This window comes from Staurois parvus, unplaced genomic scaffold (genome assembly GCF_062004578.1).
Source record: "Staurois parvus isolate SC_StPar_1 unplaced genomic scaffold, SC_StPar_1.0 ptg000639l, whole genome shotgun sequence".
Classification (NCBI taxonomy): Eukaryota; Metazoa; Chordata; class Amphibia; order Anura; family Ranidae; genus Staurois; species Staurois parvus.
In genome coordinates this window covers 4,042,681-4,067,677 of record NW_028318435.1, presented here as the reverse complement: position 1 = coordinate 4,067,677, position 24,997 = coordinate 4,042,681, and the positions used below count along the sequence as shown (strand labels likewise).

At 40.6% G+C, this 24,997-nt stretch overlaps 1 protein-coding gene across 1 annotated transcript in view; it reads right to left on the bottom strand.

Moving 5' to 3' along the window:
- MAML3 (mastermind like transcriptional coactivator 3) overlaps nucleotides 1-24,997 on the bottom strand; it is a 483,261-nt gene that overhangs the window by 20,577 nt on the left and 437,687 nt on the right. Inside the window, exon 3 of the mRNA XM_089693893.1 lies at nucleotides 627-854. Coding sequence (XP_089550019.1) covers nucleotides 627-854 — 228 coding nt within the window. The remainder of the gene's footprint in view (nucleotides 1-626; nucleotides 855-24,997) is intronic.

Below are 24,997 nucleotides of genomic sequence, written 5' to 3'. Positions count from 1 at the left end.
GTTTAGCCACATTTAGGCATGTTGGGCTGAATCTACAGTGATTTATTAGATCCTGGTTACACAGAATTTTGATTGCTCTAAAGGCAGCTAAACTGACTGCACCTAAATGCAGGTAAACATACAATGTGAATGGCAGCCCTGAAAAATCCTTACATGTATTTATATGTCATCTAAACTCATATAAATGCAGGTTTGACAGTGCCAGTATGAATGAGGCTGAAGAAACAGTACATGCAATTACTACGTCTGGCTACTAGAGGGCACTGCTGCTTTACTTGAGTCTTCTGGAGATTGCTCTTCATTTTTTTCATAGCACTTTCTCATAAAATAAAAAGAACTTTGAATATTTGATATTAAAATCTTGTTTTCAAACTTCTCTTGGCTATACGTCGCTGCTGATCCTTCCTAAGGGTGTAATTCTTACTCTTATAATTCTTACTCTTATGGATAATAAGATATAACGTACAATAGAAGCTCTTAGCATATACCAAGTCAAGACAGTAAATGAAATGCAGCTCCATGTGAGGACAATGGAAACATGTGGTGCCATTTATCAAATGAAAAGCAATTGTTCCTGACATGTGTATGTAAGCAACTGAGATACAGGGTCATCATCATCACTGCACCTGCTCAGCCAGTATATGCTGCTGCTGTTGTCTCTGCTCCCTGAGAAACTGCTGTTTCTGCTGCTCCATGGCATGTAGCTGAGCCCTCTGTTCTATCAGCATCTGCTTCATCATAGCGGCTTGGGGCTGGCTGGTTATGAAGCCTGGTCCTCCAGGGTTTGCTGTGGCTCCTGGCACAGACTGTTGCATGGGACCTGCAGGCCTGGACATTCCAACTGGACTCTGCTCCTGCACACAAAAACATGTTTTTTTCTGAATACTGCATTTATGGTATCTAATAAAATAACAATTAATTATTACAATCTGACTGTACAAATCAGTAAACCTTATACAATGTGTAAAAGAAGATATTTGAAACATTTGTACATTTCGGAATAGATTGTATAAAATGGTGGCTAGAGAGATTGGATGTTTTTTGTTCCTTCAGATTGTACCGTAATTGTACAACTACTCCTAAGAGTCTTTGATATTGTACAAATCCTTATTCATAGGTACCAAGGATCACATTTATAACACTTGGGTGAATCTAGGCATGATCACTGCACTGGATTCACTAACAGTAATCTCACATTCACCATATTTACATAATAAATTGTCTCCCCTTCTTCAGGACAGCCCTCATTTAGTAAACTGGCAGTGCATGCTAGTGGATGGCATGTGTTGGGGAAATGGTCTCCCAAATTTTCTTAGAATGTTGGCAACTACAAATTCACAGTGCATGAATGTGACACCACTGAAGGCTCAAACCAGTGAATATATGCTGAATGCCTAATGTAAAGCATGCAGATTGTTGGATAAATTTGCAGGAAATGTTTAGTGAATGTTATAAATAGCATTTAGGATGTAGAATGTTGTCATATTCTGATTGTCAAGTCTATTGTCTGTACCTGGAAAGGGTCATTTATCTTTTTTAACTAGATATAACAAATTAATGCACTCTAGTCGTATATGTATAGTTAGTAATATAATATATAAAATCATGCATCCATTTATATCAAGTTAGGCTAATCCATGGACTAAATCAGTTTAAAATATTTTAACATATACTTCCATTAATTTCTTTTAGCACATTTTGCATACACATCTGTTTTTTTCTGTATAAAGCTGTGGTTGCACATCAACTGGTACACATTCATCTTGCATTTTTCACAGGCTTCAGAGATTAGTTAAAGTACAGTTATATGTTAAATGTGAAAAAAATAATAATTATATATATATAATTATTTGTGCTCAATATATGGCTCTTCAGAAGTTAATACTATAAGATAAAGGTGATGTACATTGTTTATTTTATCACATAAATCTGAAATATTAAAAAATAATATTGTGTATTCTTTCTTCCAGGCATTAGGTGGAGCATTAGGACCCTTTGCTCCTTTTTTGTAAAAAGTCTGTTGTTTACTAAGCACAATAGCTCAAGCAGACATTTACCATATATGCACAAATGAGCCAAAGCAATGATCTACCATCCTCTCACTCCCCTCAGACATCTATTGCAGTGTTCTTTCTTTAGATAACCCATAATGTTTTAGAAATCTTTTGTTATGTAGTAAACGTTTATTTGTAAGACTATCAGGTATATGTATAGAGCAGAGAACCTGACTTTCACCAAACAATCACTGCAGGTAAATCTTCCTGGTGCATGCGTCCTAAATGGATAGCGAATGTTTTGTGATAGTCATATTCACTGCTTCCTAATATGCCCCTAATTTTGAGTCAGTATATATGTACAATATTTATATATATAGGCAGCACAGTGGCTAAATGGTTAGCACTTCTGCCTGGCAGTACTAGGGTTGTTGGTTCCAATCTCAATCACAGCACCACCTGCCTTGCATGTTCTCTTTGTGCCTGTGTGGGCTTCGTCAGAGAGCTCCGGTTTCCTCCCACACTCCAAAGACATGCTGGTAGGTTAATTGGTTCCTGAATAAATTGGCCCTAGTATGTGTACGTATGAATGTGAGTTAGATTGTACGTCCCTTGAGGGTTAGGGACTGATGTGAATGTTATATATATATATATATATATATACACATGTAAAGCGCTGCGTAAATTGACAGCGCTATATAAGTACCTGTAATAAATAAATAAAACCATTATAGTTTCCCCTTAAGTAACATTCCTCAGACATCATCCTATTCAAACTTTAGTCAGGCCTAAAACTGGCCATATTCTAGTACAGGGGTGTCAAACTGGTGGCCCTCCAGCTGTTGCGAAACTACAAGTCCCATCATGCCTCTGCCTTTGGGAGTCATGCTTGTAACTGTCAATCTTGCAATACCTAATGGGACTTGTAGTTTGGCAACAGCTGGACGGCCGCCAGCTTGACACCCATGATCTAGTAGACTTGTTACTTGAAGATCTTCCTTTTAGGAACGTTCATTTTCAACTGCAGTGACGAGAAAATTTGAAGGAACATGATGGATAATATTTCTCAAACAAACAAATTTCTAACGTCTCATACACGGGGGGCTAACATTGCAACTTCTCTGAAAAGTGGTCCATGGTGAATTGTTTTCAGAGGACATTCGACAGGCAGTCAGGTGGCGGTATGTTGCCTCATCGCCACCTGTATTAACCCTCAAACATGTTGCACCACTGCAGAACAGCACTATTCACTTGAATCAGTCATTAAATGTACTGATGAGAATTTTTTGTACAAATATTCAGAGAAATATTCATTCAAACATTTACTAGCATGTGGTCAATTTTACTTCATATTTGCACTAGATTAGTGAAAGATCAAATTAGACTGAGCCAAGCCATTGCTGTACATACACAATTATTGGTGCTAGCATCTCTTTTATCTCTTTTACTTTTCATGGCTTCTTTAATACATAACATGGCGCATCTGCATTACCCCACATAGGTCTCTTCAAACATCTTTACTGAACTCTGGCGGATCCAATCAGGATTAATCAAGGGAAGCCTATTATGTGCAGAATAATGGTGGAGATTTCCTTGCATTAAAACTTCACTTGCTGGTAATTTGCTCGACAACCAACTTCAAATTAGTTCCAATATAACAAAGGATTGTAATGTGAAATGGTGAATTAAAGAGACCTTTGTCTAGGCTGTATTAATACATTTTTATCAGCCGAGGAGACAGCCTGTCATTTGAAGGCTGCTTATCTTTAATTTCCCAAGGGCACAACATCTACACTATATTATGATTTTTAATCTAGCTGCAACTAGCTCCACTAGCTGGTCACATAGTTTACACATTTAAAATATGATCAGCCCTGCACAGGATGTTTAATGAAGAGGTGATATAACCCCCACCAGCCATATATTTCATCTCATATATCCACATACGAGATGCCCCTCTGAACTAGTAATAAGTGAGCCTCTCCAACGTCCCTCATTAACGGCTGCTGTACAAGAAAAAAAAGAAACTTTCAGTCTGTACATTTCCTGTGTATGATCAGCCTCAGAAGGCAGCATGTGTCATCCGGGCACTGATGAAGCTAAGTGACCCTTGTGGTGCTGGTGATGGATATATGAAGTGCTGCTAGGAATACAGAAATACGTCAGTCTCTCTCTATCTAGTAGTGACTCATTGTGGGCTTGGGAGCCTTTTCTCCGGGATCAGTGCCGCGTTAAGGCAATAGGAACTTTTTTTTTTCCTTTTTGTGCACAGCTCCCACACTGTACTGCATAATTCTGCTGCATAAAATTAATAAGTGTTATGAACTGATCATGACAGACACCCCTATCTCGATAGTCTTCCCCATGAAATGAGTGAAAAATAATTCATTAAGGGATATTCTATCTAAAACTGGTATTTCTATTTGCGGCTGGTGAGTTGAATCATCCACTCACTTTAAAGAGATCCTGTAAAATGGACCAATAAAACAAATTAAAACAGTCACTGAAAATAAGCACTGTAAGGTGTCTATTCCCTTCTTGATATTAATAACTTCATCCACTTCTGTACTCCCCTAAAATAACTGAAGGTACTAGTTGCAACTGCACATTCCCATCTGTCTCCCACAATGTAGTGCTTGATGGCCTGTATCAGCCTTTGTCAACCCTTTTAACATGGGGGAGCACTTAAAATAACTTTCCGATCTCAGGGAACCCCCGCTAATAATAACGTCGACAGCTGTTGGTGACAGTTTGGTCACAAATTTGGGTCAGTGTTGGAAAGTGCCCCTGAACTATATAGTGATGCAGGTTAGTAGAAGCTGGATGTTAAGGAACCCTAGGCTTCCATGGAACCCTGGTTGAGAAAGGCTGGCGTTCAGCTAGACCTAACTACTGTTATGTGGGGGGTGGAGCCTTGTACAATACTGACTTTCAGAAAGGCAGTACTTGAATAGGTTTTCTAAGCAAAATAATACAATGGTTGTCATAATTGAATCACTCTTACAGGGTCATTTGAAGGAAATGTAAAACCCAGCAAGAAGATTAAGGCTTTCCAGTGGTGACTATGGGCATGGGAAGTCAAGTGCAGCAATTCCCCATCACCAGGGAATTGAGGTTTAAAAACAGTACACAGGGGCTTAATGAAAACATTTGAAACATGGTATAGGATTGTGGTGGATTACAAAAGGTAGAAAACAAACAATGGGTTGCCAAGGTGCAGTACAAAGAGTATTTAGGTTACCCAAGTAGGAATGCTCCAAATTGTGGCCACTGTTAAGACTTGGATGTCAGGATAGAAAATAGCTGTTGGAAAGGAAAGGGGGAGAAGGAATGAAGAAGAAGATGGTTGAGGGAGATAAGGAGTGAAAGGGGAGCAGGGGGAGTAGGATGGGAGACAATGTGATATGACATCCCCCAAGGGCTCAGGATGTATGGTATAACAAAGTGTTGATAGGTGACAATGGGCATTTCATTCAACATTAGTGGGATTCCACTGCTGTGCAAAATCTGATTCTGATTGAGTACAATTAATTACAATACATTTGTTTTTTGAGTTTAGCACCTCATCTTACTGAAAAAACTGTCTAAGAAAATAATAAAAAATGTGTATTTCCTATAATAATTCACCTTTCCAACAGCTCCGTTTCCGCCACCCCCCTCTGCCAATCCCTCCACTGGCTTCCGATTGCGCAACGGATCAAATTCAAAATCCTAACACTGACGTACAAAGCTGTCCACCATACTGCCCCGAACTACATCACTGACCTAATATCCAAGTACCACACAGCACGCACACTCCGCTCCTCACAAGACCTCCTTCTCTCTAGTTCCCTGGTCTCCTCCTCCCATGCCCGCCTCCAGGACTTCTCCAGGGTGTCACCCATCCTGTGGAAATCCCTACCCCAATCCATCAGATTATCACCTACTCTCCTCTCCTTTAGGTGCACCCTGAAAACCCATCTCTTCAGGGAAGCCTACCCCACCCCCTGCTAACTTGCCGACCTCCTCCACTCTTCCTACCACTCCATCCCCCACAGCTATCTCCTGTACCACTATCCCCTCCCTCCTAGATTATAAGCTCGAAAGAGCAGGGCCCTCAATCCCCTCATGTTTTGCATTGTATTGGTATTGTTCTGTCACATGTTCTGTCCCCCTTTGTAATGCACAGCGCTGAGCGAACTATTGGCGCTTTATAAATACTGTATAATAATAATAATAATAATAAGTAACCGGATTCTGTCTTTCCTGTTCTTACTTGTGAAAGGTACAGTAGATTCTCATTGTTTGATATGGGCAGTACAGATAGTCGCCTCTTCAGACTCATATATGAGGCCCAGCAGCTGGACATAATTTATTCTCCAAATGTTTAATAGTAATTGCCTAAATAAAAGGTAGGGCACGCTCTTCATAACCATCTTAGATAACATGCTTCCTTAAAAATCTGTAAACATTCTAAGAGTAGAAATCATCCAGGCAATAAGAAATGACTTTATATGTCGCTGAATATTAAATGAAACCCACAGGAAAGCCCAATTAGAGACATTTGCAGGAAATGTTTTGCTAGCAGTGTATACAGAACATATGTACAGTGCATGTTCTATATACATTTATTCTGTTGTGCTAAGCAAGTGTGGCAATTGGCAGCTCTGTGAACGGATCTAAGCCGATAGACTGAAGATAGCTTAGCAGATACCGGGTGAGGATACGGTCATGGCAATGGTTTACATTTTCCTTTGTTATAGGAAACGCAGTAATTGTGGTAAACAACAATATTGCATCTGTGAGCTGCTGTCATTATGGTCACCTGGTAAAATATCATACTGTGATCAAAAATAAGACGCGGCATAGGAAATTTTGTGTTAATCTTGCTGAACTTGGCACAATGTCAACAGCACATTACCAAGAGGTGGACGAGCATGATATTCGAGCTTTGAACCAGCAGATGGTGTTATCAGTCTGATGCTGTGTGTCATTCCCCTCTCTGGGTGATAGCTGCACTCATTGCCCCCCACCCTCTTTCAACATCACCACCTTTTTCATTCCCTCCCCCATACTTGCAGATGGCTTAATCGTGACTACAGTTCCTCCCCAGCCCTCCAGCCCCCACAGTACGTCTGGGATAATGCTGCTAACGTACAACTAAGCAGTCAAGTGTGACAGCATAGAGCAGGTAGCCTGGCAACTGAGAGCATAATACTGAACAGATGGTGTGATGGACAGCACACACACATACACAAAAACACATCGGCCTGGAGTGAAGAAATTAAAGAGGCTTGTTTAAAACTTAACATGCTTTATTTCGCACACTTTTTTTTCTTGAGCTAGCTATTTTTTTTTTCTAGCAATAAACCCAGCTTTCAGCTGGTGGCAGAAGTGTGACCGGTATATATTGAACTAGATGATTATCTATTAGTCTCATGTGCCATTGTAATGTGTCATTCTCATTGATGGTATTGGACCGGTGTTACTTTGGTAGAAGAAGCACAGCTGTGACCATCAGATGAGGAAAGCATCACTACTGCTCAAACAATCAGAAATGACTGCAGCAAGGCTTCGCCGTGCACAGGTCATTTTCATTTGCATTATTACGTTGCTTATTGTATAAGTGATCGTAGTGCACACCTTGTTAAAGGGAAAGATGAGGTGTTTTTGAGAAATCAAAAGACTGGCAATGACTTTGACAGACTGCATAAGGAGAGGGCATGTGACAACGATCCATTGATGGTCACAAGTGTCCACTGTCAACCCAAGCCATGCTTCGCTGTTGTAAGAGATGCTTGAATTGGTGTCACAACTTGCACTTATGGTTAGAATATGGAGAAAAACTTTGTGGTGCCACTCAAGGCTAGGGAAAGAGGGTCACCTTGTCAGGAAGTGGAAAGGGGCAGCGTCCAGGATGAAACGCACCAAAGGGCGCCCGTTCTTAACCTTTGAAACTATTAAGCAACTTATTCACTCCCTGGTTATCGCTCGCCTTGACTATTGTAACTCCCTCTCATTGGCCTATGTAATCACAGGCTATCCCCTCTTCAGTCTATCATGAATGCTGCTGCCAGACTCATCCACCTTATTACCTGTTCCATATCTGCCATCCATCTCTGCCAATCCCTCCACTGAACTCCCATTGCCCAACGAATAAAATTCAAATCATTAACAATAACATATAAAGCCATTTATAGCTCTGCCCCAAATTACATCACCAATCTTGTCTCCAAATATCACCCAAACCGTCCTCTCCACTCCTCCCACGACCTCCTGCTCTCTAGCTACCTTGTATCCTCCTCCCATACTTGTCTCCAGGACTTCTCCAGAGCCTCCCACATCCTCTGGAATGCTCTATCCCAATTTATCAGACTATCGCCTACTCTGCTCACTTTTAGGCGATCTCTGAAAACCTATCTCTTCAGAGAAGCCTATCCTGCCTTCAGCTAATAATGGAATCTTCTCTTCCTCCTACCAGTACATCCCCCACAGTTATTACCTTTTTTTGCACCACTAGCCCCTCCCTCTTAGATTGTAAGCTCCAAGGAGCAGGGCCCTCCTATCCCTCTTGTATTGAACTGGATTGTTGCTGTATTGTCTCCCGTTATATTGTAAAGAGCTGAGCAAACTGTTGGCGCTATAAAAATCCTGTATTATAATAATAATAATAAAAAGGGCATGGCCGGAGTGGTGGCTGAATCCACACTATACATCCGACTTTTTGGGCTGGTTTGAGCAGTGTCCATCCTTTCACTACTGTGGTTAGAATATGGTTAGCCTAAAATTGCCTATGGAAATGTCACTTTCCTGCCTGTCAGTTCATAGAGCAGGTATCTTAGTCAGTCAACTTTTGAGCTGGTTTCAATCAGAACTCTTTTACATGCCAAAGGATTTATTTTATTTATTGCAGCCAGTTGTATGATTCAGCCTCCGTTCACACCAATGCAATTTGTCATGCAATGTGACAGTTCACAATTGCATGACAAGTCAAACCCTATTTGTGCCTATGTAACCGGTCAAATTAGTTCGACTTGGACTCAGACTCTGATTTTGAAAAAGTTTCCTGCACTATTTTTGGCAATTTCATGTGCGACTTGTATGGACATCAGCACATGAAGTTGAACAGATGTCAGCAAGCCACACATGAAATCGCACTGACCGGTGGCTTTGAAATCGCATGACTTTAGCTGAAATAGTGCAATTTCAAAGCCGCATTTGGTGTGAACCAGGGCTTAGACTGACCATTCGAGCACTCGGGCACTGCCCAAGGGCCCGGGGTCAGTAGGGGGCCCCATAAAATGCCTCTGGTACCTTTTATAGGCTTTTTTGGGTGTGTTTTGAGTGTGGGCAAGGACACAGGGGCCCCATGATCCCCTATTGCCTGGGGGCCCCATGAGTTGTCAGTCCGCCCCTGTCATGAGCTATCTGCAAACAACGCTGCAGTTGCACAATACAGCCTAGTTCAGGAACAACCTAACTTTTGATTGGACAATAAAGGAACAGCAGTGTACAGATGAGGTAATTCCTATGTTCTCCCTATTTGTAAGCATGCTTAGTGTTAGAATGACAGCACTGTGTATAACTCTGGCTGTAAATTGATCACAAATGTTTTTGTGAGTAAAAATACAATCTATGATTATTAATAAAGATTTAGATTACATGATGCTATTTATATCACACATACATACAGCAATTTATATCATACATACATTTACAGATCAATCAAACATTTCAAGTAACCTTGAAGTTTAACAATTGTTCTTTTGCTTTTGTATTTAAGTTCCCTTGTTTTGTCCTATTCCAAAAGCCAGAGCAATGTATGTAGCAGCTCAAAAATTACCATTCAGTGAGTTAACAACACCAGGTTAACATCTGATTGGTTGATTTCGATTATTTCTGCTTGCATGTCATCACTGTTTTCATACAGGCCTTAATGGTAGACTATGTGCATGCTGGACATCCATACTCAGAGGCCCTCTAAGGTGTACTCCAGAAACAGGCAGTGGTGATTAAAATAGTCTCACAACATATTTCTTTATAATATCCCCTATATCATCTAGCACTTTGCTTCATTTCAATTGATGTGGTAGATCCAGAGCTAGCGTGGTCGGCAGTGCCCACTTCCCCTAACCACTGTCCGACCATACTGCTCTGAATGAGCCAAATAATTATCAGCACTGGTTTTGGGCCCTTGCCTGAGACCACCACTGTCAAATGCAAGCAAAGGGAGGGGGCATGTTGGAGCAACTACCTGGGGAACATTCACAAGTGCACTCACAACAGATCAAGACAGAAGGAACAAGCAAGGGAACTCTGCCTGAACTTCCTAACAGCCTTGCACAATAAAGAGTTATGCAGGGAATGGGCTTGTGCCAGGGTTCTCCTCCCTTTGTCTATTGAGATTCATATGCAGAGAACTGTCAGCAGCACATCTACATTGACAAAGGTTAATGATTTAGTCAGTCACTATTAAAAGCTCCCACAAATTGGGCATCTGGCAGGGGAGAAGCTGACAAGTTACACTGGAACAAATGAAGAAGGGATTATCTCCACAATTGTTCAGCATTTCTTTGAGGAAGCAAGGTAGGACAAGTAATTCTAAATGAATCTGTGAACCAGCATTTCATTTTTTAAAGCTAATGAGACTTCTTTAAAAACTGAAATGATGTATTGCACGATATGGTAGAAACAGCATTATGTACCTGTCCAGAACATCCACCTATGTGCTAGTTTTTATGTTCAGCATTTGGAATGTGAAGTGTACTATTCCTTTTTCTTAATATCTACTATGTTGTTTTTGTGATTTAGTTTTCTTTGCATCTTTGTAAAAATCTGATTAATAAAAATTACCTGAAAATTAAAAAACAAACAAACAACTGAAACTACAAAGGTTAAAGAATAAGTAGCTCCATTTACTGCCCCCTCCCTCCTTTCCTGTAACTTGGTATGGTTTGCTACAAAATCACAAACACCTGTGATCCATTTTTTGCATGTTTTTATGACAGTTTTCAGTAGCTATTTGTTTAATGCAGGAACATCTGACAGAATTAGTGAAAGCACCACAAACAACATCCCCTTGTGAGTGTTAACAAACAAAGGTTTAAGAGAAAGGGTTTTCTAGTTCATCTATAGATTATGTCCCTTTTTTTATTTAATAATAATTAAAGGATACTATGACCTCTGCTTGCTGCAGCTTTTATTTGTTTTCAGTCATCTCTACTTAGCCCTGTTCCAATGTGGACTTTCTTCCTGCATGTGAGTGGGTGCACAGGTCCAGGGGAGCAACATCTTTTCCAAGTAGCAGAAAAAAAATGCTCACTAATATGTCATATAATACTGAACATAAATGCTAATGATCTGTGGGTGTGACATGTATAGCTTTTGCAGGACTCATGCTGGATGAGTCAACAACATAAAAAGTTGGCTTTTTATATTGAATTTCTCTTATATCTACTTTGCATACCAGCATACTGTATACTTTGGAAGGTGGTAGTTTGGACATTTTTATATTGATTGGAAACAATTTTGTAAAAACTGTAATTACAGATAAAAGCAGACCGTCCCCCACTTCCTTAGTCAACCTGACTACATGAATGCCAATTATTTATTTAACCACTTGCCCTCCGGAAGATTAACCCCCCCCCCCTTTTGACCAGGCCATTTTTTTGCAATACGGCGCTGCGCTACTTTAACTGACAATTGTGCAGTCATGCAACACTGTACACAAATTACATTTACTTCATTGTTTTCACACAAATAGAACTTTCTTTTGGTGGTATTTGATCACCACTGGATTTTTTATTTCTTGCGCTATAAACTAAATAAGGCCAAACATTTTGAAAAAACAAAACACAAATTTTTACTGTTTGCTATAAAACATATCCCATAAAAAAATTTCTTCATAAATTTAGGACAAAATGTATTCTGCTACATGTGTTTGATGAAAATAAAATTCCCATTAAGTGTATATTAATGGCTTTGCATGAAAATTATAGCATCTACAAATGATGGTATATATACTGGAATTTTTTTTCCTGACACTGGCTAACTGACACTGACATGACCAGTGACACTAATACAGTGCTCAGTGCTAATAAAATGCACTGACACTGTACTAATGACACTGGGCATGAAGGGATTAACATCTTGGGCAATCAAGGAGTTATCTGAGTGCCTAACTATATGTGATACGTGCAATATGTGCTGTTTTACTAGGGAATGTGCTGGTTTTTCTCTCTCTGCTTTGCAGGGAGACAAAAACCAGCACACCTCTCTCCTGTCACTAGCTCAGATGATCGTTGTGTACCGGCTGTGTATATCAGGCCAGGATTGGCTCCGCTGATGCTGATCGGCATGTCAGGGAGCCAATTACAGCGCGGGTAGGTGGACGCACACGTCCCCTTCCCGGAAAAGCAAAATTGCATATATATATATATATATATATATATATATATATATATATATGTGTGATTCTGCACCACAGCCGGCCCACACTGTAGCAGCAAAACTACAATGCGTAATCGGCAAGTGGTTAAAGGAATAAAGTATTTATCTGCCTTCTTTTTGCTCTCTTTCCGCAGTCTCAGCGCTCTGACCCCTTGGAGGTCAGAAACCTGCGCTGCCCTTTTTTTAAAAAGTCATCAAAGGCCAGCCTCTTCTTTTTTCTTCTCTGCTGGTCCACCAATGACATTTGCACCTCATCTTGCTCACACTCCAGAACAGTTCAGACTCCTCTGCTGAAAAAAAAAACTCTTTTTGTCACCAAAATCCTGCAAGATGTAATGAGATCTCCTTGGAAGGCACAGGTGACACAGCTACATGCACTGGGTAGTTTTACTGTAGGTCCACTAAATGAATATATCATGTAGAGATGGACATTGGTGGCTACAATCTCCCACTGGGGACCTATGAAAACTTCTCACTAGAGTTACAGACTCTGGGAAGAATGCTCCTGTTGTGGTCATTAGGAAGAATTACCCCTTACAGATAGCTAAAAGGATCAATGGTGTCAGTGGGAACTTATCCGAGAGGCAAGAATTGCTCATTGTTCAAGGAACCCCTAGAAACCTCTGGAGGAACCCTAGTTGAGAAAATTCCCAATGACCACAAGTGTAAGGAGCATTGTTTCCAATGATATCACACCAATGAATCTTGAATTGTAGATATAGTAATTTTTAACAGGGGTTCCCTGAAACCGGAAAGTGATTTCAAGGGTTTCTCTGTTGAAAAGGTTGAGAAAGGCTGGTCAATAAAGTAAGAATAAACATCAAGGGTAGCTTGGGGTAGTTGGCTAGCCAGTATAACAAATTAACACTCAACCCCTAATTGACATGAGGTCCTATCAGAGTATTATAATTTAGCTGGAAACCCAAAATTCAAAGGTGGAAGGGGAAACTGTTGAGAGCCTGCATCCATCTCATTTCTGCTATCTTCATCTGCAACAACTGGGACGCTGGGTGCAGAAAATCTTACCGCCTGACCTTCTAATAAATGATACTGAAAAACAATTTTTGGGTGGATTGATTCTTTATTAAATTGCAGTGTTGTAAAACCAGAAAAAGACCCACTGATGTCTGCTGTCTTCGAAACATTGCATCATACATAATAGCAAAAAAAAAGCCCATGCACACTGAATGGTGCAATGCAATACAGAAAACAAACAGAAAATGAATAACAATACATGAATATACACAGAGACAGAGCTAAGCGGGCCCTGTCTGCCCTGGTAATCACTGAATCAACCAAGAGCTGATTGCCACAAACTAATGTCATCCTGAGGGACCAAATGACATTATTCTCCAGTGTGGTAAATACACTGTGAACGTTTATAGAGATTGATCGCATCTTTCAGCAACATTTTGTGTGTGCGTGTTGGGGGGTATAATCAGATGAAAGTCAATGTCTGGTAGAATATAACAGCTCTGGGCTGGAATGGATAATATCTCTCTGTTTATAGACTGCATCCAGGAAGAGATCTGGTGTTCTGCACATTATAGAAGACCTCTGATATTACCTTCTTCCTTACTGACACGCGTCGTATTTCATCAATGGGATCAAAGACAAATCGCAACATTATCCAGGATTAACAAGACTGCAATGTGTTGCTTGGAGTCGAGAGGTGAAGGGCTTTTGAAGTTGGGGTGTGAAGAGTTTTTAAATTTTTTCTCAGGAGCACGTGCAGTTTGTGACCACAACCAAATCTCATCTTAAAGATTACATTATTGTAAAGTTTCTGAAGGTAACAACCCATGGGTTAGAGGTATGCACTGATCCCCCTTATTTCAGCTAGCAAGGGGAGATAAGCGGGTACCTTGGGCTACAGATTATGATATGCATGGAAGGTAAGGAGGGAATTTTACATATAACAACCAAAGATCCACGGCAAAGGCTGAACTTCAGGCCAAGCCTCAAAATACAAAGATTAAATACATACAGTATATGAGAGCTGTTTTACTGTATTTCTGTCCATCCAGTCCTGAGATTTAAACAGCCCTACTTAGCAGATGAGGGGACCTGATCTTTCTCTTTGCAGTTTCACTTTCCATTACAGGTTGCCTTCCCACCCTGTGACTGGATAGTGAAAGGAGAAGCAGCACACTATCATTCTGCTCTCTCCTCCTATCAGCATGGTTCTATGCACTGCAGCACATGTAATAGCTCCTTATGTTGCTTTTCCCTCCCCTTCTTTGAACTCTGCTGTATAGATAGATGCAGCCCAATGTAAGACAAGAAAAAAGCCTTGTTCTTTTATCAGACCAGTTCACACCACCATGTGCTGAAAAAGTATGGCATGCAGTAATTTTTGGCAGTGCAGCATGGTGCAACCCAATCCACTGCATCCACCACTACATCACACAATAGAACTAGTCAAATGTCAAAGGTCCCCTTCCCCCCAAAAAAGAAGTAAATGGTGCAGTTTGCCAGAATTGTCAGCACCATTCCTCCCTGTGCACACCAGCAGCCACTTAAAGAGTATGTAATAATAGCATGTCATATTCCTGATATGTGCCTGCTGTACTATGTAGTTGTATAAAAATGTACCCAGTTCTCTTTGTATTGCTTCCTTTGTGTGAAATCCCTGGTGTTCTTGCCAGTCTCTCTGCTTTTCTATTAAAAACTGACCACACTCCGGGCTAAAGCTTGGAGAAGTGGAGCGGATCGCCGAGCTATCGGTACACGGAGCACTTCCGGGATGATCCACAGCAGCATTTTCTACTACAGGAGAGACTACTGTAGTGTACTACAGGAGAGAGCCCATCCATCCAGGCTGTTCATCCGATATTAAGGAGACCTCTGAGCCCTGCTGTACATCACGTCACCCAAGTTGGATGATTCATATCCTAGAGGGATGTCCTGCCATCTATCTGGTGTTATCCACCTCAGTTGATGGTTACTTACATGTGCATTCCCAATGCGCGGTCGGTGAGTGCGCATTTTTGCTATTTCTACCAGTCACAAGCGTATTACAGCAGAGGAAGTTTTACTGGTGCCGCACATTAGAAGTATTACATGAACTTTTATATATCTTTTATCATTATTTAATTGATTTATTATTGATGCTGCTTCTGGGATCCATTATACGAACTTCAATGAATTAATTAATTTTACTACCTACTATTTTAATACTATTGCTAGCGCTGCACTATTATTTTTATTCATTAGGAGAGCAAAGCGTGGCCAGTTCCCTAGCTATGCTGGGAACTCAGTGTGCACTAATCCAATGATCAGTCTTCTACTCACAGGACGCCCCCCTCCCCTGTACAGCCATTCATTGGGAAGGTCAGTGTGCTGCTGTATCTCCCCCCCCCCTTAGCATTCTGTTTTCAGCTGCATAAGGAGTGTAAGTTATCACTTATAAAACAGGGGAAAAAAAGGTATTTAAAATGTTTTTTTTAATATCTACTGTATAAACAAATGTTTTGCCTTTTATTTCTATTTTTAATTAAATGGGTTGTTTCACAAGGCGAGGGTTTACATATACTTTAAAGTTCATCTTTTGTAACATGTTACATATTCAGGGTGTAACATGTTACGAACGGACCAGCCCCTGTACCTCCTCAATCCCTGTTGTGGGATCCTCACCCCACCGCTAGCTGTCTCAATGCCTACCACGTCACAAAGCTGTCACAATGCCTACCACGTCACTCATTCACAGTATTCGGTGGCTGTCAGCTTTTAGTTCTCAATGAACTAACATGGCACTATGGAGCGCCGTGATAGTTCATTGAGTCTTCCTGTCAGTAAGAATCTTCTTGCCTATACGGGATGTTCGGGCACACAGATATACTGACAGGTCGGCAGGAGACCTGCATGACACCAGCGATCTCTAGAAACAAAAAATAATAAATGCACATTATTTATCTGCAAAAAAATTTGCATTTATTTTTTGCAAAAAAGGTGAACTTATTCTTTAATTATTATTATTATAACACAGGATTTATACAGCGCCAACAGTTTACGCAGCCCTTTACAACATAAGGACAGACAGTACAATTACAATACAAATGAATACAGAAGGAATCAGAGGACCCTGCTCGCTAGTGATTACAGAGCTGCATTAGCTTGTACATTTACTTATTTGAGGTACTTACATAGTGCCAACAATTTACATACAGTATAATGTACATTCACATCAGTCCTTGCCCTCAAGGAGTGTACAATCTAAGGTCCCTAACTCACATTCATACATACAAATACTAGGGCCAATTTAGACAGGAGACAATTGAACCTGCCAGCATGTCTTTGAAGTGTGGGAGGAAACTGGAGTACCTGGAAGAAACCGACGCAGGCACAGGGAGAACATGCAAACTCCAGGCAGGTAGTAAACAATGGAAGGGGTCTTATTGCGCTGCCACAAAATAAATGAATATACACTATACTAAAGCAGCAAACACCAGAAAGTGTTCTACCACTTAAAAACTAAATAAATAGTAAATAAAAGGTGCTGCGCTAGCAGGTAGACTTGCTAGTCTCCTAGATTGTTAGCTCCAAGGAGCAGGGCCCTCCTTTCCCTCTTGTATTGAACTGTATGGTTGCTGTATTGTCTCCCGTTAAATTGTAAAGCGCTGAGCAAACTGTTGGCCCTATATAAATCCTGTATAATAATAATAATAATAGTGCAGCCCCTTCTATTTCCAGGCAGATAGTGCCGTGGTTGGGACTCGAATCGATGATCTTAGTCCTGCCAGGCAGAGGTGCTACTCATTGAGACACCATGCTTCCTTTAACCTGCCTGGAGTTTGGCTTTATCTTCACATCCTAAAAATCATAATTCAATTGATTAAAATACCAGAAGACTGGTGTATATACAGAATGCTGTCCCTTTATATGGGGTCAGTGGATGACATATCAACAGATGAGGTCATTATAAAAGGCAAAGGGCATATAAGCACAACTGTAGCCCATGATAATATTCACATTTCCCTGACCTGGCTTCAGTAATCTGAATTCTCATATAGTTTACTGCGCTTTGTACATATCCCATGCTCACGCCTGAATTATTTGATAAATTAATAAAAATGAAACAATGTAAAAATTACAAATATTATAATGTAAAAATATTAAAATGTAATAAAAAATAAAATTAAAAATGAACGCTGTAACATTGTTTAGCTATACTGTTGCTTTTTGACACTTTTCTAATGGGTTACATTTGCCTGTTTCTTTTCCATTGTGGAAATACAAGAAAAGTACAGTAAGAAATGTCATCCTTCCACTGCAGATCTTCTTCACACCAAATTCTCCTCGCAACAAGATATTTTTATCCCCATAAACGTGCATTAAAATGTATAAATTCTATGACATGTTGCCCAGCATTCTAATTACAAAGTAACAGCCCTGTATAATATAGGGTGAATGGCGGCTGTTTATGACATGACGTCTACTTCTATATCCAGCATAGCACCCTGCTAATAATGATCCAGTGCACAGGGAGGATAGCCACAGCAGCAGCAGCACCCAGCCCTGCTATCTGTGCTGAGGAAGGAAGGGGAGGGAGACAGTGCTCACAGCAGAGAGGGCTCTATGATAGTGTCATTGTGCTAGTGGGGGTGGGAGAATAGATAGATCAGAAGAGGAAAGAGGGGGATAAGGAGGGGTCAGCAGCTCTTCCGCGACAGCACACAGACTTAACAATACAAAGGCAGAACAACATGTTTCTCAGCCAAGGCAAATAAGGGGCTGACACTGTGAAGAAGCAGCTCAGTCTAAGTAATCATGGAAGCTTTAAGAACATCTCTACTAAGTGGATTGGCCTGAACCTGCTAGAGTGTTTTCAGAAAGCTGCAGGATAATGATCGCTGATGGGCCTGACCCATTGTTAGGTCACAAAGAACAAATTTGATAGTTTATTGTTCAGTATTTGCGTCTGGCATCTTACAAACATGGCTATGTCAATTCTTTCTTTTCTCTAGAATCATCATCCTGTGCTGTCGTTTATGTAATGGAATAATAATAGTAGTTTTCCAATAGTAATATGTCAGTATAACGATTCAGGTTAGGGGAAGAAGGGACCTAAGCCCTAATCCAAGTCATTGTTTTCATGCACTGCACTGATGGTAGCCAAGTAGCCTGAAACAGCTGTAAGCAGTTTGAAATCAAAAGTTCTATAATATTAGGCTTTATTTGCACTATACGCAAGCTGTTCTAGATATGCATCTGGCTGATGGGGTGTAACGTAATGATTTACATGGCTCTGCCCACTGTCATGACATCAGAAATAACCATATTTTGGGATTTGTGATGGATTGAGACATGTAATATATGCCCTCCTATCCCTCTTGTATTGAACTGTATTGTTACTGTATTGTCTCCCGTTATATTGTAAAGCACTGAGCAAACTGTTGGCGCTATATAAATCCTGTATAATAATAAGAATAAGGTTTTACTGTTACATACTAATAGTAACATGCAGGGATTTTTCTCAGCTGGAACTTGGTGGAACTCAGTTCCACCACCTGGGGCTCTGGCCCTCTGCTCCCTGCTCACCACTATCACTTATGAACACAGAAGTCTGGCTTCTTGGTTTACAAGTGACAGCTTGTCTCCCAATGGCTCCCACAGATCTGACCTCCTGAGCGACTTCCACTGAGTGCAGGATGGAGCCTAGGGTGGTGCAGACAGAGCCACCTACAGTGTGTGGGGAGGTAATAGCTGGCCTGGGTGCTTCAGCCTAATACAGCAACAAAAGAAAGACATATGGAAGATGGTGGAGCTCTTATGGAGGTGGGAAGACGATGGGGACAGTGCGGGGGGTTGGGGAGGTTGCATGCAGTGGTCAGAGCTGAAGAGGGCTGAAATTGAGATGTGGATGGGGGATGCAGAGGTAAGCAGCTGTGGAAGAAGGCTGAACTCTGCACTCTGTGTAGTGCACCCCTGAACTCTGCACTATGTACACAACACACTCCTGAACTCTGCACTCTGAGTGTAACTCCCCCCTGAATACTGCACTCCAGAGGCGGACTGACCATTTGGAAACTCGGGCACTGCCCGAGGGCCCGGGGTCAGTAGGGGCCCCATGAGATGCCCCTGGTACCTTTTTCATAGGCTTTTTTGAGTTTGGGCATGGACACAGGGGCCCCATGATCCCCTATTGCCCGGGGGCCCCATGAGTTGTCAGTCCGCCCCTGCTGCACTCTGTACATAATGCACTCTTGGTATTTAATGCCCTTTAAGACCCACCCACTGTTAATTAAATCTAATCATACCCACTATTTGATGCAGTTTGGAGGATGTGTGTGGGGGTAGGGTTTTTGGGGGTCGTGGTTGAGATCCTGCACCTATTTTCTGAGAAAAAAAGGCCTGGTAACATGTATGGAGGCCAAGCAAAGGTGTATCATCAGTATTAACAGCCCAGGGCCCTGCTTATCATAAGGCATTTCTAACCCAGTGCAAAGAGCAGAAGGATACAAGTGAGCAGCTGCTAAGAAAACATTAACAATCTGTGTCGGCTTTTCCCTTACCTGACCCCCTACGAACACCTGCAAGTAAATCCTGCAGCAGAATTGAAAGGAAAAAAAGATGCCGGTCTGTTGAAAGGAGTCACAAGACTCTCAGCATTTATAACACCAAGCCATTTCTTTTTTTCAATGTTCAAATCATAATTTGCTCTCAGGATGTGTATCAGTAGTTCATTGTGGTTTTCATTTTAATGATAATAACTACATAAGGGGGAGCAGTACAAACAGGCATCATTATTTGCCTCTAATAGGACAGCATGGCCTCTAAATACAGAATTGGAAACACAAGAGGATTGTTTCTTGGCTCTATCACTCTATGATGGCAGAAACATCAGCACAATATAGCTGACACTGTTATTTCTACAGCAGATATTATTCCAGGTGGTTTGTGCACCTGCAGATATTCCATACAACCAACTGGGCACTTCCAGGTGGAGCAGACTCATTTCACATAATTTGGTGAATATTGATTCAACTAAAAGAGTTGAAAAGTGAACATGTATTTATGTGACCTCAGTTCAGTAACAGTTATTCATACATCTGACTGCTGAGTAATAAAGGGCCAGCAAATCAATGTCATGTGCTTGAACCTGTAGAGCAGGGGTACTATCTAAGTGACCTTTACTGATCACACACAGGGTGGCTTTTCTGCCTTCAGCATCCTCCATGGAAGGATTTATAAAAACTGTGGAATCGCTAATATGCTATCAGGGTATCCCTAAGATGATTACAATACATGCATTCACTGTCTGTACTATAAGTTTTTCCCAAGAACAAGCTTTACACATCAAGCCTGAGTCACTCACCAATAACCAAATCCAATCCCATGTCAACTGTTCAGTTTGAATGTGGTATACAACTGCTTTTGTATATGTAGACCCCTGGTGCCCTTCAGCCCCTCAGCACTTTTTGTGTGACTATCAGGCCCCCTGCAGACACTGACCTATGTTTCCCTATTGTCCTGTTAAAGCAGTGATTTCTAGTTGTCTAATATAACATGTCTGAAGTCTATTGCTGTCTCCTGGAGCATGTCTCCAGTCTCCAACAACTCATATAGCATATGCACAGTCTTTGACAGTCTCCTGCAGCATGTACCCAGTCCTGACCACCTCCTCTATCATATCTGCATTTACTGACCATCTCCTTTATCATATCTGCAGTCTCTGACTATATATTCTATCATTTCTGCAGTCTTTACAAATCTCCTATACCATATCTGCCCTTTCTGACCATCTAATGTATTATGTCCACAGTCTCTGACCATTTCTTGTATCATATGCATGGTCTTTAACTATATCCTGTTATGTGTGCTGTGAAATCTTTCAATGTGGACACCTATTCTGGTTACAACTTTCTAACCTGTCAAGATTCCTCCAACTACCTACTTTGAGATGAATGATCTTCCATGTTCATTGGACATGACACCTTGCGCCTGCACTGCAAGGGTTAACTGCAAATTTTTGTCTATGGGACCATAAAAATATTTTACTTTGGCCCCTTTCACATGGGCTGGATTAATTTTTTTATCAGCAGGAGATCTGTCCATTGATCCTCTAGGCTTCCATGGAACCTTAGTTGAGAATGGCTGCTAGAGGTTCCTTAAAGCGAAACTTCACCCTAAAAGGGAAGTTCTGCTTTAATACCTCCTTTCCCTTCCTTACCCACTTTTTTTCTTTTTGAAAGAATGGGTACCAAGTTTTAGCAGGTACCTGTTCCCACTTCTGCTCCAACCGCCTAGGCGATCGGAGCGGAAGTTCTCACCCCACTGCCCCCAACCTTCTGGGACACGTCACAGGTCCCAGAAGGCTGTGGGGCCATTCACAAAGTGCAACGTGACTTGCACATATGCATTGGGAAACTGACTGTGAACCTGCAAGGAGTCACACCTGATTTCCCTTAGTACACATGCCGACCCAAAGCCTGGCGAAGAACTGGTCTGGATGAGGATGGCGCTGTATCCTTGGACAGAGAAGTGTCCTTTTTTAAAAGGTCAGCAGCTATACAATTTGTAGCTGCTGACTTATTTATTTTTTTGGTGGAGAGAGGAGCTGACTTATTAATTATTTTTTTAAGGAGAGAGCAGTGGTAGATTGATCCCTGTCCTACACTGACCACCAAAGTATGGGGCCACTACAATTTTCAATGTATTATGTCTTTTATTCAATGATTATCACTGAAGATAGTTTTGATGCATAGAGAAGACAAAAGAGGAAGGGTTCAGTGTGTCCCATTCTTTATTCATTTCATTCACCTAAAACCCTCTACAACTTACTAATCATGCAGTACCAGGAGCTGTAGATATAGTTTTTGCTGGGGATTCCTGGAGACATGAAAAGTTTTTCAAAGGTTTCCTCCATTCAATGTTCAGAAAAGCCGTACTAAATTATAAAAATCTTACATTTTTTCCGCAAAGAAAGCTGTCCTGAAATGAATGATCAAAACAGAGTTCATCATTTAGTTCCCTATCCTGATGTACCTGAACAATAATCTCTATGGCACTTTGTTTAATGTCAGCTCCTGACAGCCATTTTTCATCTAAGGCTAGATTTATCTTTCTGAAAGTTCACACTTTCTCCTGTTCTGTCATATGCCAACGGTCATCCTTGTTTCACACTGTTCTCACTTTCCAGCAATGTATCCTGTCACCGCACACTTGCCTCTGCTCGTATTAGCAGTCTTCACAATTCCTGTAGTGCCTCTCACTCCAAAATATGTTTATCCCATAATCCCTACTAGAAACTGACTTCATACGAGAGCTGGAAGCCACAGAGATAGCTCGGCAACAGACAATAGAGTGTCTGTCAGTGGTACCAGGAGTGAACAGTCATACATTATACTGGAGTAAGCCATTACCTGACAGGAAATGGCCAGAAACCCTCACTGTCAGAGGAAGAAACACATGTAAAAGTGACTGTCATCCTTACATATGATATTTATTGTTACTTACGTAACTATATCCGTTCATGACAGTAAAAGTTCATTTACCAGCTAAAGCAGTACAGGAGTTATGACGTGACTCCATGACACTATTTCATCAAAATTAAACAAAAGTAAATAAAAGTGAAGTGACCAAACAGAACAGTTTGATTAGATCTGTACAAAAGTGAAATGATTGGGTCCTGTTGGCAACAATTCCACCTACAAATGCATGTGGACAGTGGTGGACTGCTGCGGCTTCTGTCAGCTTGTCATTGCTTTGTACAAGCTGAGCAACCACAGATGTTCACACACACCTGTGATTCCAGCTCCAGGAATCCCCAGATTCTTACAGCAGAGGCAGCCTTATTTGAAGGTGTAAATGGGGCCAAGTTCTTATTTTAATAAATCACTCCTCATCGTGTCCCATCTCACTTTATTGTGTACTACAGGTGCACAAACTACTTACAACACTGTAAAGGTCACCTCATCAAAGGACTTTTTACTTTTGAATACAGTGAACACAGAGGTGTTATGGACAGAAATAAGACAGCCCATACAGTAGTAAGTTTTGAATGCTGGTTAAACGAAAAAAAAAAAAAAAAACGGACCCCATTCCCCCATCCAATCCTCCCTGCTGTGTCTTCATATTCTGATAGTAGGGAGACTTCCCCATCGTCAAAATACGATATCCTGCAAACAGGATAGAGCAGCTAAAATTTGACAGGGAGGTTGTACCGAAGTTGATCGGTAGATAGACTTATGTACAATCATAGTGCCCATACATGGATCAAAATTTGGCCGTTCTGTGCTGAGTAGACTGACTTTTGATCAATGCATGCTCAGCTTAATACACGTGCATTCATCACAACAGGCCTCAGATACAGAAAATATCTGCTTGTGTCAGACTATCAAATGCTTCCTTTCATTATTTATCCATCATTAGTTAGATTACAGATAGAAAATGAGTGTAAGGTGTAAACATGCACAGAATACAACATATGTTAACCACTTGACCTCTGGAAGGTTTTACCCCCCTTCATCGCCAGCGCATTTTTTTCTATTCAGCATTGTGCTATTTTACCTGACAATGATATATACAAATATATATTGCTCCAGGTGAGAGCCTCATGGCTCCCTAAAAGCTGCACAAACTGCTTCCACTGTATCAGGTGCTGGTCTGGTCCAGTCAAAGAATATATATATATATATATAAAACTCAGTGGTGATCCAATACCACCAAAAGGAAGCTCTATTTGTGTGAAAATATTATATACAATTAATTTGGGTACAGTGTTGCATGACCGATCAATTGCCTGTTAAAGTAATACTTAACAAGTAGAAGAAGGTGCTCGCACTCCAAAAGTGGAAGATTTCCAAAATTCTTTATTATAAATCCATAAAATCCAAATGTACAGACAAGCACAGATTAACAAGTAGGGAATGACACTGAAGTGTTTCATGCAGGAATGCGCTTAATCATAACCATGAAATGCGTCAATGCAATTCCCTACTTGTTGATCTGTGCCTGTCTGTGCACTTGGATTTTCTGGATTTATAAAAAAATGTTTGGATATTCCACTTTTGGAATGCGATCACCTTCCTCTACTTGTTAGATATTACTTTAACTGGCAATTGATCGGTCATGCAATACTGTACACAAATTAAATTTATATAATATTCTCACACAAATAGAGCTTTCTTATGGTGGTATTTGATCACCACTGAGTTTTTTTTATTTTTTATTATATAAACATATATTTTGAAAAAAAAAAACAATATTTTCTACTTTCTGTTATAAAACATATCCAAGAAAATTAAATTTCTTCATAACTTTAGGCTAACATGTTTTCTACTACATGTCTTTGGTAAAAAAAAAATCCCAACAAGTGTATAATAATTGGTTTGTGTGAAATAATAGCATCCACAAACTATAGTCTATACAGTATACTTGAATTTGCACAGCTATACAGTAGAAGCTATACTTGTAATGGCAGTGATCAGCAACTTATAGTGTGTCTATGATAATGTGGATGGCAATCTGGTGCTAACAGACACTGGCTGGGAGGGATACTAACTGACTAACTGACACTGACGTCTCTAGTGGCACTAATACAATAATCAGTGATAATACTCTAAACTGTACTA